General features: G+C 44.6%; 1 protein-coding gene across 1 annotated transcript in view; it reads right to left on the bottom strand.

The window, feature by feature from the left end:
• Window positions 1-271: 271 nt before the first annotated feature.
• LOC134797323 (uncharacterized) overlaps window positions 272-17,902 on the bottom strand; it is a 59,340-nt gene continuing 41,709 nt past the window's right edge. Inside the window, exons 3-15 of the mRNA XM_063769546.1 lie at window positions 15,805-15,980; window positions 14,593-15,536; window positions 11,972-12,203; window positions 11,132-11,529; window positions 6,922-10,903; window positions 6,401-6,546; window positions 6,058-6,218; window positions 4,074-4,241; window positions 3,814-3,981; window positions 3,554-3,721; window positions 3,229-3,461; window positions 2,839-3,071; window positions 272-1,846 (exon numbers count right to left, since the gene is read on the bottom strand). Coding sequence (XP_063625616.1) covers window positions 1,551-1,846; window positions 2,839-3,071; window positions 3,229-3,461; window positions 3,554-3,721; window positions 3,814-3,981; window positions 4,074-4,241; window positions 6,058-6,218; window positions 6,401-6,546; window positions 6,922-10,903; window positions 11,132-11,529; window positions 11,972-12,203; window positions 14,593-15,536; window positions 15,805-15,980 — 7,305 coding nt within the window. The 3' untranslated portion in view covers window positions 272-1,550. The remainder of the gene's footprint in view (window positions 1,847-2,838; window positions 3,072-3,228; window positions 3,462-3,553; window positions 3,722-3,813; window positions 3,982-4,073; window positions 4,242-6,057; window positions 6,219-6,400; window positions 6,547-6,921; window positions 10,904-11,131; window positions 11,530-11,971; window positions 12,204-14,592; window positions 15,537-15,804; window positions 15,981-17,902) is intronic.

Here is a 17,902-nt window from a genome sequence, read left to right as displayed (position 1 = left end):
ATGCCATTACAGCGTTTTTTAACCCTTATAAACGGCAGATTTAAACTAGCAATAACTTCCTACAAGTCCAAGAGCTTGCATTTGCGTTCGAAAAAAATCTTAATACTTAATTTCAAAGTTAGGAAACGCGTTAAAAAAAATCGAAAAAATTACGGGTGCTTGCTGTGAGTAAATTTAGCTTGTTCCCAGTGCAAGTTTATTACAAGTGGTGGTTATTGCTATTTTATTGGTTAAGTTTTATCACATAAGTCCCGATGACGCCGAGTGCCGGCAGATCTTTATCAAAATTCAACTGACGGCCGGCGAAACGCCTCTTAACACAATTTTAATGTACGTGCAGAAACTAAACGCAATTAACCTAAAAAAAACTTAAAACGATACGCAAAATTAAGTGTTAATAACATTTGGCAATAAATTACTGGGATAACACGAAATAATCCTTAAGCGAAACATAACTATCTTAATTATAAAACGTTTAAAACCTACGAGTGTAAAAGAATACAAAATATAAAAAAAAAACGATAACCGTCATTTAGGCCTGTTCGTCACTGGTGTCGGTAACTTCACAGAAATTTAGTTTCCAACCACATTAATATAGGAACAAAAATCTCTAAAATATTTAGACTTTCGTCATTCGCACGGTTAATTATTTAAAAAAATCAATTATATTACGTAATTCATTAAATTTTACATAGTATTACAGTTTTATGTGGCTAGGAAACTATCTGTGTGTGAAATTAGCTTCAAGCAATCAAACCAGCGAGCGGAATCAATCCATTCTGCTACCGGTATCACATTGACAAATGAAACTCATAATATATCTTAGTGTTAGGTACTACTTACGCGATCTATATACAGCCTTGTGTTAACTTAATGTAATACATTTACAATATCTTACACGGAAATTAAGCAGAGAGGACGATAAAGAGGCACTTCGAAGAACAGATTACATTAAAATTATAAATTAAAGTCGTAGACTGCACTCGGCAGTCGGAGTTCAATGTGTACATACAATGTATACAAAATATACATACGTTATTAGACATACAATATGCGATCCGAAAAACAATTGCACTTTTCAACAAAACCAAAGACCTAACTAATTTCTTTGGGAATTGAGAATATATTAATTTATTATGATTTATTACGCATCGGACGATCACAATACGAGGTCGATACGAACCGGTACATACAACAGCGAATACGATTTATTGCACTATATCATTATGCTATATCTCCGCCGGTCAAATATAAACAGGTTTAAATTACAATTTATCCGCAATTTTGTACTTTGTTCAGCATAAAGATACCGCGCGAGATTCCTACACTAAAAAAAGCCACTACCGACAACCGAAAACCCGGTAAGGCAACCGAAGCGGCGTATCGAACCTACACTACTTTATATACACTAGCTTACTTATTTGTACTTACGATACGATCGGTTTTTGGTCAATGCGCGTCACAGACGTCCGTCACAAAAACACTGGAATGCCGCGTGAGTATTTCGAGCACTACTCGTTAACTTTCGGGTCACCCGGCTTAGGTCTGGGCTACCGACGCATAGTAGAGTTCAGGCTCTGCAGGCCGAGCGCGGGCGGGGCGTTAATGTACCCATACGCGTACACATTTGGTTGCTGGGCTCGTGGGTCCGGGGTGGAGTACTGCACGGGTGTGTTAACGTTCATCATTTGCAGATTATTGAACTGCTGCTGCGGCGGCATGCGGTACGAGTTGGCGAGGCCGACGCCGACACCGTACTGCGAGATGATGTGCGAGTTGAGGTTGGGCGACATGCGCGACGTCGGTGCCATCTGCATGTGCTGCATCGGCGACAGGTTGCCTGGAACTGACACAAAACATTTAACTCACAATCACTACTCACATCAAGAATAAATACAACGTTTTTAGTAGTGCGAGTCGGACTCGGGTTTCTAGGGTTCCGTACATAAGTCCGACTCAAGCTTTACTGCACATTTCTAATAGGTTTTCCTGTCATCTACAGGTAAAGAACTATTTAGTGTATTTTTTTCAAAATTTTAAGCCCAGTAGTTTCGGAGATAAAGGGGGAGGAATAGTAATTTTTTGGCTATTTTCTTAATTAACTTTGAACCTATGTATCTTAAAATTATAAAATAAACATGTCCATCTTTGGGTCACTAATTTACATATGTGTACCAAATTTCAACTTAATTGGTCCTGTAGTTTCCGAGAAAATAGGCTGTGACAGACGGACAGACAGACAGACGCACGAGTGATCCTATAAGGGTTCCGTTTTTTCCTTTTGAGGTACGGAACCCTAAAAAGAACATTTCTCAAACTGGCATTATTTTTTAAGTTTGTACACAAACTTTTGGATAACTTGTGCGACGAATTAGTGCCATTAAATTTCGTCAAGTATACAAAAAAGAAGTTGATCGGATAAGAGAAAAAATAAAGATTGCGTCGTATTATGCAGTACGAGTAGTTATGTAGATTGCGTGCTGAATGCACGGATTTCTTTTATTTTGTAACACCTCATAACTGTGTTCTATGCAAATAAATTCTTTGAATCAAAGAGAAGGAACAGGATAAATACATCCACCGAGAAGAGTTCCGTTTTTAAATCCCCACTAATATTTTAGTTATTGAGTGATAACTTATCTACGGTCAAAACATTTTTGCGGGTTTTTTATTTTATTTAGCTCCATCTGTCTGTCTATTACCTCTTAACGCTTAATTAGCTAAACCGATTCGGATGAAATTTGGTATGGAGATAGTTTGAGGACATAGGACAGTTTTCCTCATCATGTGGGATGATAGACGGTAGTTGTAACTGTGGGCAAATGTATAGTAACTTACTAGGCGCGGGCGCAGAATGTGTCCGGGTGCGCGCGGCGTCGAGCTGGTTGGGCGCCGGGTAGTACTTGTGGTAGTGCTGCGCGCCGCTCGCCTGCTGCGCGTACTGGTACACACATGTATAGTAACTTACTAGGCGCGGGCGCAGAATGTGTCCGGGTGCGCGCGGCGTCGAGCTGGTTGGGCGCCGGGTAGTACTTGTGGTAGTGCTGCGCGCCGCTCGCCTGCTGCGCGTACTGGTACACACATGTATAGTAACTTACTAGGCGCGGGCGCAGAATGTGTCCGGGTGCGCGCGGCGTCGAGCTGGTTGGGCGCCGGGTAGTACTTGTGGTAGTGCTGCGCGCCGCTCGCCTGCTGCGCGTACTGGTACACACATGTATAGTAACTTACTAGGCGCGGGCGCAGAATGTGTCCGGGTGCGCGCGGCGTCGAGCTGGTTGGGCGCCGGGTAGTACTTGTGGTAGTGCTGCGCGCCGCTCGCCTGCTGCGCGTACTGGTACACACATGTATAGTAACTTACTAGGCGCGGGCGCAGAATGTGTCCGGGTGCGCGCGGCGTCGAGCTGGTTGGGCGCCGGGTAGTACTTGTGGTAGTGCTGCGCGCCGCTCGCCTGCTGCGCGTACTGGTACACACATGTATAGTAACTTACTAGGCGCGGGCGCAGAATGTGTCCGGGTGCGCGCGGCGTCGAGCTGGTTGGGCGCCGGGTAGTACTTGTGGTAGTGCTGCGCGCCGCTCGCCTGCTGCGCGTACTGGTACACACATGTATAGTAACTTACTAGGCGCGGGCGCAGAATGTGTCCGGGTGCGCGCGGCGTCGAGCTGGTTGGGCGCCGGGTAGTACTTGTGGTAGTGCTGCGCGCCGCTCGCCTGCTGCGCGTACTGGTACACACATGTATAGTAACTTACTAGGCGCGGGCGCAGAATGTGTCCGGGTGCGCGCGGCGTCGAGCTGGTTGGGCGCCGGGTAGTACTTGTGGTAGTGCTGCGCGCCGCTCGCCTGCTGCGCGTACTGGTACACACATGTATAGTAACTTACTAGGCGCGGGCGCAGAAAGTGTCCGGGTGCGCGCGGCGTCGAGCTGGTTGGGCGCCGGGTAGTACTTGTGGTAGTGCTGCGCGCCGCTCGCCTGCTGCGCGTACTGGTACACACATGTATAGTAACTTACTAGGCGCGGGCGCAGAATGTGTCCGGGTGCGCGCGGCGTCGAGCTGGTTGGGCGCCGGGTAGTACTTGTGGTAGTGCTGCGCGCCGCTCGCCTGCTGCGCGTACTGGTACACACATGTATAGTAACTTACTAGGCGCGGGCGCAGAATGTGTCCGGGTGCGCGCGGCGTCGAGCTGGTTGGGCGCCGGGTAGTACTTGTGGTAGTGCTGCGCGCCGCCCGCCTGCTGCGCGTACTAACAACAAACATATCAATCAATTAATATACATATTCAATTCATTTTGTGTCAAGCAACGTCTGCGAACGATGCTAAGTAAGCTTAGAATAAATTTAAGTGAAAAAAAAAAGAACAAAAAAATGTAATGCTCTTACGGTAGATGTCGCTAGGGCCTCCCTAAAAGTCCACATCGTGGACATATTTGCTGGCATTGGTTGGTCTTGGTAGTTCTGATGGCAGAGCAATGGGTTAGCGGTAATAGCTTCCGATCCAGTGTCGTGAGTTCAAGTTTCACCCGAGACAGTAAATGTTTAAATTTTTAAGTTGATTCTAAGATTAATATACATATTGATGTGTGATTACGTACCTATATCGAATTGTGTTTTGCTTAGGGTATATTCAAACTTATCATATTATGAGACATCTTATCGTAAAAGTAAAAAGGTAATGTAACAATTTAAATAAATAATACCATGTAATAACCACCTTGTAATACCATGGTTAGCATTTAAAATAAATGATATGATATGGTAAAAAACCGATCACGGAGGCAAGAGAAAGGATTGTCGTCTCTCGGGTATCGTCTTGGGTCGTCCCATTCGTTTTTTGTCAAGTTCTTAAATTAGTCCTATTCTGCTTTCGTCACTCATTCTACATTGAAAGCCACCGACGATTGTGACGAATATAGAATGAGTGACGAAAGCAGAATAGGACTAATTTAAGAACTTGACGAAAAACTAATGGGACGATCCAAGACGATACCGTCTCTCGGATGGTAAAATTCCTAAAGTTTAATAAGAGTCTGTTTTGCAATTAAACATTCGAGACTTAGGGTCGGTTGCACCAAACCGTATGTCACCGTTAAAGCGTTCGTTAAATTTTATTGTATGGGAAGTTTCATACTACACTGCTGATTGACGTTTATCAGTCCGTTAAGTGTGGTTGGTGCAACTGGCCCTTATAAACGCGATGTAGGATCACTATGAAAGTTTTTACAAGATGCACTTGTAAAAACTTACAAGCGTACACACGTACTTGTGTGTTGTAGAATTATTGACTTGGCATGATATAGTAACACCATCTGTCGGTTGCTGTGTCACGATAGCAATGATAGCGAACAGAAGAGCCGCCAGCTTCGAGCAACACCGGCTTCCGACACATCGGAAGGGAGGGGCCCAAGCGATATCTCACCGTACAAATATTTCTGCCATTTTTCGCGGGGGGAAAGGTGCACACAGTCGCACTTCTCACACACTTACATACAAAATCCAATCTGTAATGACGACACAAATACATAGAAAATGACACACGTCAAAGACAAATCTTGCAAACCTCGATCTCTTTTTGTGTACGGACGAGTGACAAGTGTCACAACACGCACACTAACACATTTTCGTTGAAGTATGTTATTGTATTCTGAGAGATGAGAAGTCGGATTTGTCGCTCGACCGATCCGCAATTTGTACTGAGCGAGCAAAATCGATAAATCCAACAATTACATGAGACTAAAATATAATAATTGTGTTTGAATGTAATTAAACGTATGATATGTAAAAAAAAATATTACATGTGAAATGTAACACTTTCTTTTTGTAAATTTGATGTCCCCGACCTCTTTTTATAACAAAAAACCGAGCAAACAGGCATTTTTGTGCAGCAGTGTTCACGCGCGCGTCTAGACTCGGTCTAGTGAAAAATCCAAGTGCAACTAGTTTTATTACCCGCGCTAGATTAGATTGACGCGCTAATCTTGTACCTCGGCAGAGGGGAAATAGTGCGAATGCCGCCTCCCTTCCGTGTTGCTCGAAGGCCGCCAGGTACCCAGGTACTGTACCTGCTGGTGGTGGTGTTGCGGCGCCTCGGCCATCTGCTGCAGCTTGGCGAGCGAGCAGGAGGGCGCCCACCCCCCGCCGTGGTACTGCTGCTGCTGCTGGAAGGAGAGGTAGCCGCCCTGGTAGCCTGCGCCGGCGCCGCCCGCTGCCGCTCCGCCGCCGGCTGCAAATATACCGGGATCAATATTGATGTAGCTGTCACGGTGGTCGATTTCGTGGTTTTTAGAGGTGCGCTTGTAAGAATGGTATCAGGTAAAGTTAGACCGAGATAAGTCTGCAGCGATTTTGATAGTACACGCAGGGCGAGTGTTATTTATATGTCATAATTTCATGAAATGGCATTACCGTGTGGCTGGTGTGCGGGGGGAGTGGTGCGGTGGCGCGCGGGCGGCGTGGCGGCGGCGCGCGGGGGCTCGCTCTTGCCCGCCCCCGCGCCCGCGCCCGAGCCCGCCCCTGCGCTCGCGCCTGCGCCGCTGCTCGCGCCGGCGTTTCTGTAAATAACTTCATACTTTAAAATGCATTCTAATCCTCAAAATGTTAGTAGCGTACCGCTTCCCGGCGCTACTCTTTAAATTCTGTTGGATTTGCTTAAAGGCAGGTTTTAAATCTCATGAAAAGAAGTCGACCAAATCTCAGCATTCTCATAAAATCGAAAGTTACGTTAGTGAGCGACGCTTGTAAAAACTGACCCACTGATCTAATACCTCCGAAGTGGCAGTACTGACCGTCGATAACCATCCTAAAAAAGTAGTAATTTTTTACCGATCGCAATACAGCAAAGCAAATAGACCCTAGGGGCTAATTCTATCGACAAAATGAACTGAATTCATGTTGAAAACTCAGAATAATTTCCCACAAACACTCACCTATTCCTGTTGTTGATCTTCTGCTGTTTCGGCGGCTGGTTGGGCTGCGTCATAATCGAAGGTATGTGTATCGCCGAGTGCGGGTACTGAGGGCTCGGCGTCGCGTGCATGTAACACGGAGACGCCAGATCCGATCCGATACTTGAGGGAGACTCTAGTCCTAGCTGCGATACGTCGAGTTCACAAGAAGGGTACTGCACTGAATGTACAGAATTGCTGGTTGAGTCTGGAGTATACACTCCCATAGATTGCAAAGCCGGACTGACCGCTTCACACATCTCTTCCTTACTCTCTTTAGGAGATTCCTCCTTCTTTTGTCTACTTTTCTTTTCTATTTCCTTCTCTTGGCTGCATGGACCGTTGTTGAATGGAGTTTTACAGCCTGGGGAGGTTAGCACTTGAGGACTTTGCTGTCGGTATTCGGCGCAGCTGGTGACGGCTTCCTGTTGTTTAACTTGGCGTTGCATCATCTGTTTCATTTGCGCTTCGTTTTGTGCCTGAGATTTTTTCGACTCGCACTGCGTTTGACAAGCGGTTGTTGTTTTTGACTGTTTGGAAGGTTTACAATCATTCTTCTGCGAGCATTCGGACGCTTTTGAAGTCGGTGCTTTAGTTTCTTTAAAATGCGGAAGGCCGGTAGTGGCGTAAATGCCGGATGAAATCGCCCCGTAAGCGATGTTATGGAAATCCTTCTGATCATATTTCGGATGGAGCTTTTGGGGCGATTTCTGCATCTGTTCAAGATGAGGTAGGTTGAAACCCTGGAATTTGTCCAAGTAGTTTTTGTCGCTGTTTTTCATGTCGAGAAATCTGTTGTGGTCCCATGTGCCTTGTGCGAGACGCGCGGGATCCCAGGGTGGCCACTGGTACTGAGCATGAGATGTGTGGTAGTTTGGGATTTGATTCATGGGATAGTCTTTCGGGACGAGATCGTTGTCATAGCGTAGCTTGGGGAGCATTTTGTTTAGATCATTTTGGTCCGGTTTTATGGCGAGTTGCGTAGTGCAAGTTTTGTCATGTTTGACTGTGTTGTTTTTTGAGTCACATTTAGAAGTGTTAGTTTTCTCTTTCTTAAAAAAATCTTGCTTCTTGGGTGCTTCGTTGGTCGGTTTTGTTTCCGGCTTGCTAGTGACGGGGCCGGCGTTGGTGTTGATAACGTTTATAGGGACCGACGTCTCTGGCTTTCGGGCGTTAGCGTTTTGCTCTGGAAAAAACACGACCTTGGGTTCAGGCGTGCTTCTTGGAGTGTCATTCTTACTTTTCTTTTCCGGTTTCTCCAATTTGCTGTGAGCTGAATTTACTCTTACATCTCGAAGTTTACTTTTCTCCCTTGGTTTTAAGTCTTTATCCTGAGAGCTACATTGCACGATGTTCATGGATCCTCCAAGAGAATTCTGGATAGCATTGCTGTTCGCAAAATTAGGGTCCATTTCAGAGCCCAAGTTTACAGCGGCGTTGGCGCTTTGGCACCTAGGTAAAAAATTGATGTCTGTAACATTGGGTACTTTGGGTATCACAGGGTTGATGACGGGGGATGTAATGGGATGAGGCACTTCTAGTTTGGTTGGTTTGCTTATCACAGGGGAGTCAGACATGCTGTTAACTCTGTTAGTTTCACTGGTCTTCATAACTTTGTCTGTCTGTACGGCTTGAGACTCCTTGCTGACGCTGGCTCTATGGTTGAGGTAGGAATGCTGCGCCGTATTAATTTGCTGTATCGTCATGGAGTTACCCACGGTATTCTGGTAGTTGATCATATTTGGTTCTATTACATTTCTCGTGATGACCATCTCGTCTTTTCTTGGATTAACCAAGTCATTTCTAAAAGTTATTTCGCTTTCTTTGCTAACAACGCAATTTTGCGATTTATTCCTCTCCATATCTGGGTAGGAATCAAGTTTAGGCATTTCGGGTAATTTCATATTGCTCATGTCTCTTTGAAGGTCCACATTCTGAATGATCGAGTCAGGTTTAGTTGGAGACTTTTTCTCTGGACTTTTAAGCTCGTCCATAGCCTGATGTTGTATCACTGTTTCTTTTCTTATTTCACACTTTTTTTGTTCACATTCAGAATTAGCTTTTTCTGGTGTCCTTTTTTGTTTTGGTGACTCATTGATAACAGATTTATCATTCAGTTTTGGTGGCGGATGGGGCGATGGGCCATTGTCAGACTCTCTTTCAACTACTATAGTCTCTATCTGGTGTATCTTAGGAACAATAAGATCTACTGGTGGTCTACTTGGATTCACTTCCTCTTGAATCTTGTGATCTAACACTATGTGAGCGTTCTCCGTGGACACAACTGGTATAACCTTAGAAGGGCTTTCGTTTTCTTCAACCTCTTTAGGTTTGTTTTCATTGTTAGTTTGCGCCGGTACCGTGTTGTTCGGTTTCGGAGAAGGAAGCGGACAACTTTGGCTGTTATTGTCGTCTGATTCTGATATGATTATAGTCTCTTTGTCGTCTAGCGAAGATTTAGTTGGCGACTTGATTTCGCCATTTTTCGCTTCTGTCTGCTCATCTACTTTTTGCGACTGCGATTCCGGTTTTGATTCTGTAGCGTTGACGGCGGGTGATTCTACGTCTTCACTGGCTTTGTCATTTTTCTCACTGTCTTCAGTGGAGGTTTCTTTGATGACTTGTTCTTTCTCAGCTATAGATTTTGGTGAATCCATGTGTATGCTGTCAAGTTCCATGTCACTGGTGTGATGATCAGTGCTGTTCTCTTCTACTTGCCGAGGACTGGCGGGTTTGCTGGATACACTTCTTTTATCCTCTACCTCTTCCACATCCATTTCATCATCAGCCTCCCCAGAAGAGTCCTCAGAGCTGTCTGAATTCTTGCTTTTCTCCTTGGGTTTTTCGACATCTTGACTTTTAGGGGAATTATGGTTTTGAACTGGCGATTTGGGCTTTTCTTCCTCCATTGAATCGTCGTCAGTTTTGCAGTTGGTTTCCTCGTCCATTTTTGCCTTCTTGGCGTCAGGGGAATCAGTTCTGAGCTTATTAGCTTTGGTGACCTTTTGTCGCTTCTTAGGACGACCACGCCAGGGATGTTTTCGCTTCGCTTTCGCTTTGACACTGGCTGTTGCGGCGACTGAGTTGTCGAGGGTATCTTCTTGGCTATCCTGGCTATCTGAGGCATATGTCTCCTTTTCTTTAACACTCTGTCTCCTGCTTCTGGGTGTCGGAGTAGGGTTGGAGTCTTCATTGAGCTCGTTCTGAGCGACTCTGGAGGACCGCCTCGCAACACTTTTACTTCTCTGTTGCCGCGGCGTCGTCTCCTCTGGCTTTTTATCGTCCTCGGTTAAATTGGATTCGGATAGCTTTCTGTTTACATCCCGTTTCCTCTTTCTACCGCCCTCCTGTGCGAGCGTGGGAGTAGTCTGGTAAGTCGTTTCGCTGTACTTGAGAGGTCTCGTCCGCCGTCGCCCGGATGATGTGACCTCAACTGGTTCAGGGGTCTTCTCCTTTTCAATTTTGGTCTTCAACTTGGTCTCCGCTTTGGTGACTGGTGTTTCAGGTTCTGTCGCCGTGTCCTCACTCTCAGTTTTCATTTCCTCGTCGTTCTCAGTGTCCTGGTCGGCGGAGCCTTCGTCGGGCGACCTGAAAGGGTTGATGGTGGGGGCCAAAAGCGGCGTCCACCTGAGACATTCTGGGTCGATTTCCAACCGTGGTCTACTTCTTAATTTTTTCACGTGAGTGTCGACCTTGTTCCAGTCTATGCAGAGTCCTAGTTTCATCGAGTCATTGTTGGGTAGGTATCTGACGAAACCGAGCATTTGGAAGGTGGCGGCGATGTCGTTCATGTGCATGCCCGTTGTATGCGCGATGTCCTCGAGCGTGAATGGTTTGTCTTTGTGGTCGTGGAGGAACTCTAGTATGACCGACTTCCAGTAAGCGTGGTACGACACTCGGCCGAGGTCGGATAGAGGTTTTTCTGGTGTTCCGGGTTGACCTTCCTCTTTTGATAATAAATAACCTGAAACAAAAATTATAATTATATTATTTAATTCAAAATAACACAACAGGGTACTTCCCAACAGTTTAAACTTGACGCGAATTTCAAGATCCTTTTTGGGAGTCACCTTTTTAAAGGTTTAATTTATTAAGTTCTTTTTTGGTTTATATAAAAGACAATTTATTTTGATCACAAGAAAGTACCCTATTATAAATAAAAGGAATATGTAATAAAGATTCCACCACTCACTAAAATGGATGAGAAACCGCCCGTAGCCCTGCCTCTGGTACTGCGGCATCGTCATAATGCACGACACATTGTACTTCTGCTGACAATGCTTCTCTTTCGAAAAGTATCCGACCAGATGACATCCTTTGTTATCATTTTTCGTTAACACGTAGAATAAGAATGGTTCAACGTCGTAGTAGAGCGTTTTGTGGTCGAGGAAGAGTTTGGCGAGAAGGCAGAGGTTCTGGCAGTAGATTTTGTTGGCGTTTCCGTCCACTTCGAAGACGGATATGTCTCCGCAACGGTAGATCTCGGTGGCGGGCGGGTGTCGCCACAGGCACTTGTCGAGGTGGCGCATGAGCACGGCCCGACTTTTGGCGTATTTAAGGCAGAACTCGCACAGGAATAGCTTGGGTAGCCTGGAAGAAACAAATTACTCATTATGTGGAAAATTTTAAAGAGATTTTGATGTGAGCAATGGGGAGTGTTTATGGTATTGTCCTTAGGTGTGGCCAGAAGTACAAAGAAATTTCGTAAACTTCCATTAGGTATAGTCGCTAAAATGGACACACAACAACAACAACATAGCCCTGTCAACATTTTAATTTTTTCCTTACCTTCCTACCTACTTAAAATCTTCAGTTTTTTTTAATGATATGCTTATAAAAATCTGGTAGCTCTCCCGACCACCGAAACACATCGCTAATTAAATATGGATCGTTTCCATCTCCGAATCAACTCAGAAAAATCAGAACAGGAGAAGAGTACAAGTGTTTGTTGCTAGGCCTCCCTGAATAAAGAATATTTTGAATCGAAATGTACAATTGACTTATAGTGGATTGAGATATTTTAGCTCGTAACCTGGCATATTCCTGCGGGAAGGGGCTGGAGTACCAGGTGTCGATCTCCCACTGGCCGAACTCGATGGCGGAGGGGCAGCGCGGCGGCGGCGCGGCGGCGGCCAGCGCGGGCTCCGCGGCCGGCGCGGCCGCCGCCGGCACGGCAGCCGCCGCCGCCGCCGCCGCCGCCGCCAGCGCCGCGCTGAACAGCGACGCGTCGCCCACCGTCACGCCCGGGGGGAGCTTCTTGCTTTCTGTCGGGAGATGGTGGGAGATTGGTATATAGAAATTGAGTTGCGTATGTTCTCGAGAGGTAAGAATTGTTGCATTTAGAATTCTTAAATCTCAGGAACGATTGGATCCGTATGTTTGAGTTATTCATGTAAGCTAGTTGACTGAACATGGTTAACTGACAAAACTACACAAGTTAACGAAAGTTTCTTAAAGATTTGGAATATGACGCGCCCAAAATCGAGAGGTTTTTGATAGTGCATAACTTCGTTTGAAATGACCATTTAAATAAATAAACTGGTAAAACTTTTTACCAACCTCAGCATTTAAAAATCATTGATATGATTTATGACGTAACTTCAGTCAACTGACGATAAACATAGTTAGAAAACGAAACTTTTAACTGAATATTTAAAATGTTACATACCAAAATAGAATGTAATTATTGTTATAACTTTTTTACACATCACATCTCGTTTTCTTACTAGAATTGCAAAGGGATATAATATGTTCAATATGAGGACATGCTTACAAGTCCAATAAATAACCTCTGTTTAATATATTACATTTTTGGGACCTTTTCCACTACAAAGTGAAACAAGAGCGCAACGTTGTTAAATTGTGCAGTTAATCGCCCATTAAATATTCCTTAGATTTTACAAGGTTTTACTACGAATCAATCATTACCAAACATTGTACAACCCATACAAAGTACATTGTGCAAATGTGAACAGAGCCATCACAGTTTATAATTTTCGAACATATTTGTAACACATAAAGAGTTTATCATCCAGCGTCCCATCCTAATACAATGAAATTAAACTCATTATTAAATGGAATAGAGTTGCTTTCGTTTTATTTAGTTTGATTTTAAAATAAAACAAATTCAATTCTATTTTGTAATACCATTGATTCACTTTTCCAATTTTTCTTGTATGGTAGGCCGCTAAAAATGAACTTAATAATCTTGATGGATCTGATCACTAGAGAACAAGACATGAAATAAAAGGAGAAATCCAAATTACACTAAATTACAAAAGAAAAAGAAAAAAAAAGAAACTGTAAATTAAAAGATTAATCAGAATTAATAGGAAATCAAAAGGAACTCAATCACCACTGTAAAATTATTAGTACATGTGAAATAATAAAAATAAAAATTGTTGACGCGAGACAAAAGCTATGGGAACTATCATCTGCGTCAGAAACATAATAAAAACGGACACCACATGACTCGCATCACTTGTATCTTGCGTCAAACATAACCGTAACACGTAAAGCTGTACATTCACGCATGTACGCGAGCGAAAGTGCATGTGTGGTCGCCTAAACCCGACAAGTCACCGGCGCCACCGTCGCTTCGAGCAGAGAATGAGCCAATGAGAGAACACGAGCACCACGGCCACCAATCAGAGGACGATCCACCACGAGACACTTTCACCCGCAGCACGGAGCCGGCCCGAGATGACGCCCGCCGTCTGTCGCCCTGCCGTGCCGCCGACGCTGGGGAACTTAAGCAGTATATCCGTAGGCCGTCCAAATCGACAAGTCAGCTTGTAGGTCCAATATTCATCACGGGGAAGAAATCTTTCTTGTCTAAAATCTTGTGCGGTGTCGATTTTGACGCTCATGTCGATATACCGCTTAATTCAATGGCGCCAAGCTCTGCGGCTATACGAAATAGCCAGTCATTTACATGTCAATCGGTGATATCCACTTCGATCACTTGAGAAGATCACACTGATGAATTGCTGGAATTGTCTTATGAGATCCCATAAGATAAATATATGGATACCGCTCAATATCTGTTAGTCCATAAGGGTGTGACACAAAGTTGTCTTATAAGATTTCATAAGACAAATTCGCACAATAAACCGGTGTTTTTCTGAGGATCTCTTTGGATGTCCCGGAAATATCAGCCATTGTTAGAAGACAGCGGTACTTTGAGTGATTTCAGGCTCGACACGTAAATGAGTGCAGTAACGTATAAGGGGGTTTTTTTTAGAAAGAAATGTCCCATTTACTTTTCTTCGAAAAACTTTTGGATTGTTTCGACTCAGAATCACGAGTACTACTGATTGAGGAAAAAGAAGTGTCCCCAGTATTTTAGTTTTTTGGATCGACACAAAACTGACACCTATAGTGTCAGTTTTGTGTCGATCCATACAAAATGTACTTATGTGAAAATTAATATTTTTTTCGGATATTTTTTTTTTATTGAAAAGAGTTTTTTGTTTTTTTTTATTCGATAGTCCTCGTGATTCTGAGTAGAATTGAGCCAAAAGTTGATAGTAAAAAAAAGTAAGTGGTACAGTTGATTCTGAAAATTCCCCTCAGGCAGGCAGGCAGGCAGGCAGGCAGGCAGACAGGGTGTGGTACGGGCGGGCGTCCCGCCGGGGTCTTGGGGCGCCTTACCCGTCTGATTGCTGGCCGGGGCCGCGGCCGGGGCTCGCTCGCGCTCGAGCGCGCGGTACAGCTTCTCGCTGTCGTCCCGCGCGTGCCGCTTGCACGCCGCCAGCCGCACGAGCGACGAGGCCGACAGTCTACTGTTGCACTCCTCTTTCGGTAATATGTAATCTGGGGGCGCGCTCGGGCTGCGCTCGCGTTTTAACGTCTCTAGGTGCTTGCGGAAGGTGCTGCGGGTCTCCTTTAAGACCTGTCGCTCGGTTTCTCTGGTTTCCGTGAGGGATTCGCGTCGGACGGATTTTTCTCTTCGAGGTCGCCCGCGATGCCTCGATTGGGATCTAGATTCCGTTCGAACCGAGTAAAACTCCGACAGGCCGTCGAATAATGTGGTCAGGAGTCGCTCGCCGCATCTGCTGCGCCGCCGCGCTATCCTTCTCGGCTCTAGCTTCTGTTTTCTAGGGGATTCCGAACGTCGCTTCGACTCTACGGGTTTCTCTTCGATTTGCCGCTGCTTCTGCGCTTCGGCGGCGAAACCCCAGGCGCCTTTGCAGGAGTCGCTGGCGAGCCGCTCGAAGATGGTCGGCGTGTGGACGGGAGATTCAGGGGGTGGGGAGTAGAGTTCTCGAGGGGGGGACGGGGGCAAGGACGAATCGGAGTCGGTTGACGGTTGGCGCCTTCTCCGTCGCTCTAGGCGCAGTTCCAACCGTTGCACTCTAGTGACCCTGACGCCGTTGAACCTCGCCCGGTCCCAGCCCTCCCAGTCGCTGGAGGAGTCGCGCCGCCGGCGCTTGACGAGGTTGAAGGCGCTGAATCTGAAAAACTTTTGTTTCTCCTTGGACATTCTCTGGTCGAGCGGCGCGGGGGGGTCATTACCGTCGGAGGGCTCGGAGTCCGAGGCCGCGCGGCGCGGCGTGCGCGCCTTCTTCGTCCGCGGCGTCGTCGCACCACCCGACCTGCACACAACATACAAATTTAAATATATGATTATTCTAATCAAAATTTTATTGGTTTTGCTAGTCAAATTAAGAGGCAGTTTAAATGGTGACTTTTGAAGTACATATTTTACAGGAAGTCGTAATATGATGACAATAAAAAAGTTTAGACATGCCGAGGAGCAAAAAAAAACATGAAACATTTGTACAAGATGTTTTTTTTTTCAATGCTAGCCAGGTGATAATGGCTAGGTAGAGAGGTCTCCATGCAATGATTGAAGTTACTCACCGCTTTGGAGTAGCGGGCATGTCCTTGCAGGTGGCGCAGCGCCAGGGCGGCGGCGCGCAGTGCGCGTGCGCGTAGCGGGGCGCGGCGCCCGAGCACGAGGAGCAGCGCGCCGCCCAGCCGCCCGCGCTGCCGCACACGGAGCACCACGCACACTCGCCGCACGACCAGCGCAGCGCCTGCAAGGGAAACAGATATTATAGCATAGGATTTTTTTTTTCGATGTGGCGCGCGCACAGGTCTTGAGAGCAAGGACCCCGCTAAGGATACGGGCGAGCCTTGCTCATATGCATATCTGTCGCCAGTTTTCCCTTAGTCGCCTTATACGACACCCACGGGACGAGATGGGATGGTGCTATTCTTTTCTGATGCCGGCACCACACGGCACTATAGCATAGGGTTACAAATATTATGGTAGCAAACAAAATATGGTGCTACCATTGGTATCATAAATCATTGTGTCAAAAATTTAGCCGCTTAACTTCAAACGCGGGTAAATCCATCTGTCAGATTATGCGATTTTGGTATTAAGAAAAGGTAATAGGGTAGATATTTGCTGAGAGGGTCGAATGGATTTACCCGAGTTTGAAGTTAAGCGACACAATTGCCAATGCCAGTTTACATTTAACTCTGTCAGTGGGGAAACACTCCTCACTTCGGGTAAAGTCGGCTCCGTTCGGCTCAGCATTGCTCCGAGCAATTACTAGGGTTGGCACCACTTGACGTCCTTTTTGCCTGCACGACCACTGTCAAATTGACAAAGTCAAAGCTTAAGGCGCGGTGTGTAGTAAAATGCGCTTTTTTGTCACCATATTTACAGACTTTTACAAGGATTTCATGCATTATTTTCTAGTATGTATAACTTCAGTCCTTGAACTACGTTATTGCTTGTCAGAAACACGACGGCTCATTATTTTCTCGATAGAATCTTAAGTTGAAAACATGCCTAACACTGTCTTTATTTCCTTATGTTAGAAGTACTACGACGAAAATGTATATGAAACTTACTTCAGTCCATAGCTTTTAAGTAAATCTTCATTATTGCTTGTCCTTTTATCGATACGTTAATTTTTTCATTCATCATTTGATGAATTCAACATTTTGCCTACTAAATTACATCCTACGCGGCAATACCTTGCGCCCATTCCTCACGCCAGTACACCCGTGACCACTGTCAGCGTCGGACCTATGCTAGTTTAGCGGACGTTTCATAAAATGGGTAATCACAGTATAAATATGCAAATATGTTATACACACAATGTTTTTCAACATACTTGCGAAGAAAAGCAAAATAATTCTTAAATACGGTGACATTTCAGACATTCGTCCGTCATATTGTCATTTTATAGCAAGTTGGGCAGCAAAGGCACACACCCATCTAACCAATCCGGAATTCAGTCACGATTGATAAATTGTGTAAACATATTTTAAAAGGCTATAAAATTAATCAAATTGAATAATTTTTAAACATAGATATACAGGATTCAAATATTTTACACTGGTCATATTTTTCATAAAATCGATTTCAATTGGCAAATCGTATTACTTTTTGGCAACCGGGTTTTTTAGCCTAATTAGACCCCGCTGAATCCGAAATTGCTGGTTGCTTGATCGAATTCTTGACCGGAAGTGAGATATTTGATATTAAAGGACCCTTTTTTTAGTTTTTCGTAAATAACTCTTAAACGGTGGCGCATAGCAAAAAATATTCTATTCAAACAAAACAAAACAAACAAACAAAATTTACTTTATTCATGTAGGCCTAGCAACAAGCTCTTATGAATCGTAATTAATCTTAATCTAATTATCAGAGCAATTTATTGATGTTAATATTATTCCATAATAAAATTGGATTATTATACATATCAAATTTAACACTAAAAATTTCACAAAAGGATCGTCAAACATTAAAAAGATTGTATAAAAAAATACTAGTCTAGAATTTCTAGAATAAAATCTAAATGTCAAAAAGAAAAAAAGCATAAGTGACAAAAGAAGTAGATAGTATTACATCGGAATATCCATTTCCTCATCAATAATCAAATATACCTAATAAATAAATAATCGTTTCGAATAACAATTAATCCCACGTTGTAATATC

This window comes from Cydia splendana, chromosome 15 (genome assembly GCF_910591565.1).
Source record: "Cydia splendana chromosome 15, ilCydSple1.2, whole genome shotgun sequence".
NCBI lineage: Eukaryota > Metazoa > Arthropoda > Insecta > Lepidoptera > Tortricidae > Cydia > Cydia splendana.
Note: the sequence above shows the minus strand (reverse complement) of the source record. Positions and strands in the feature narration are given on the sequence as shown.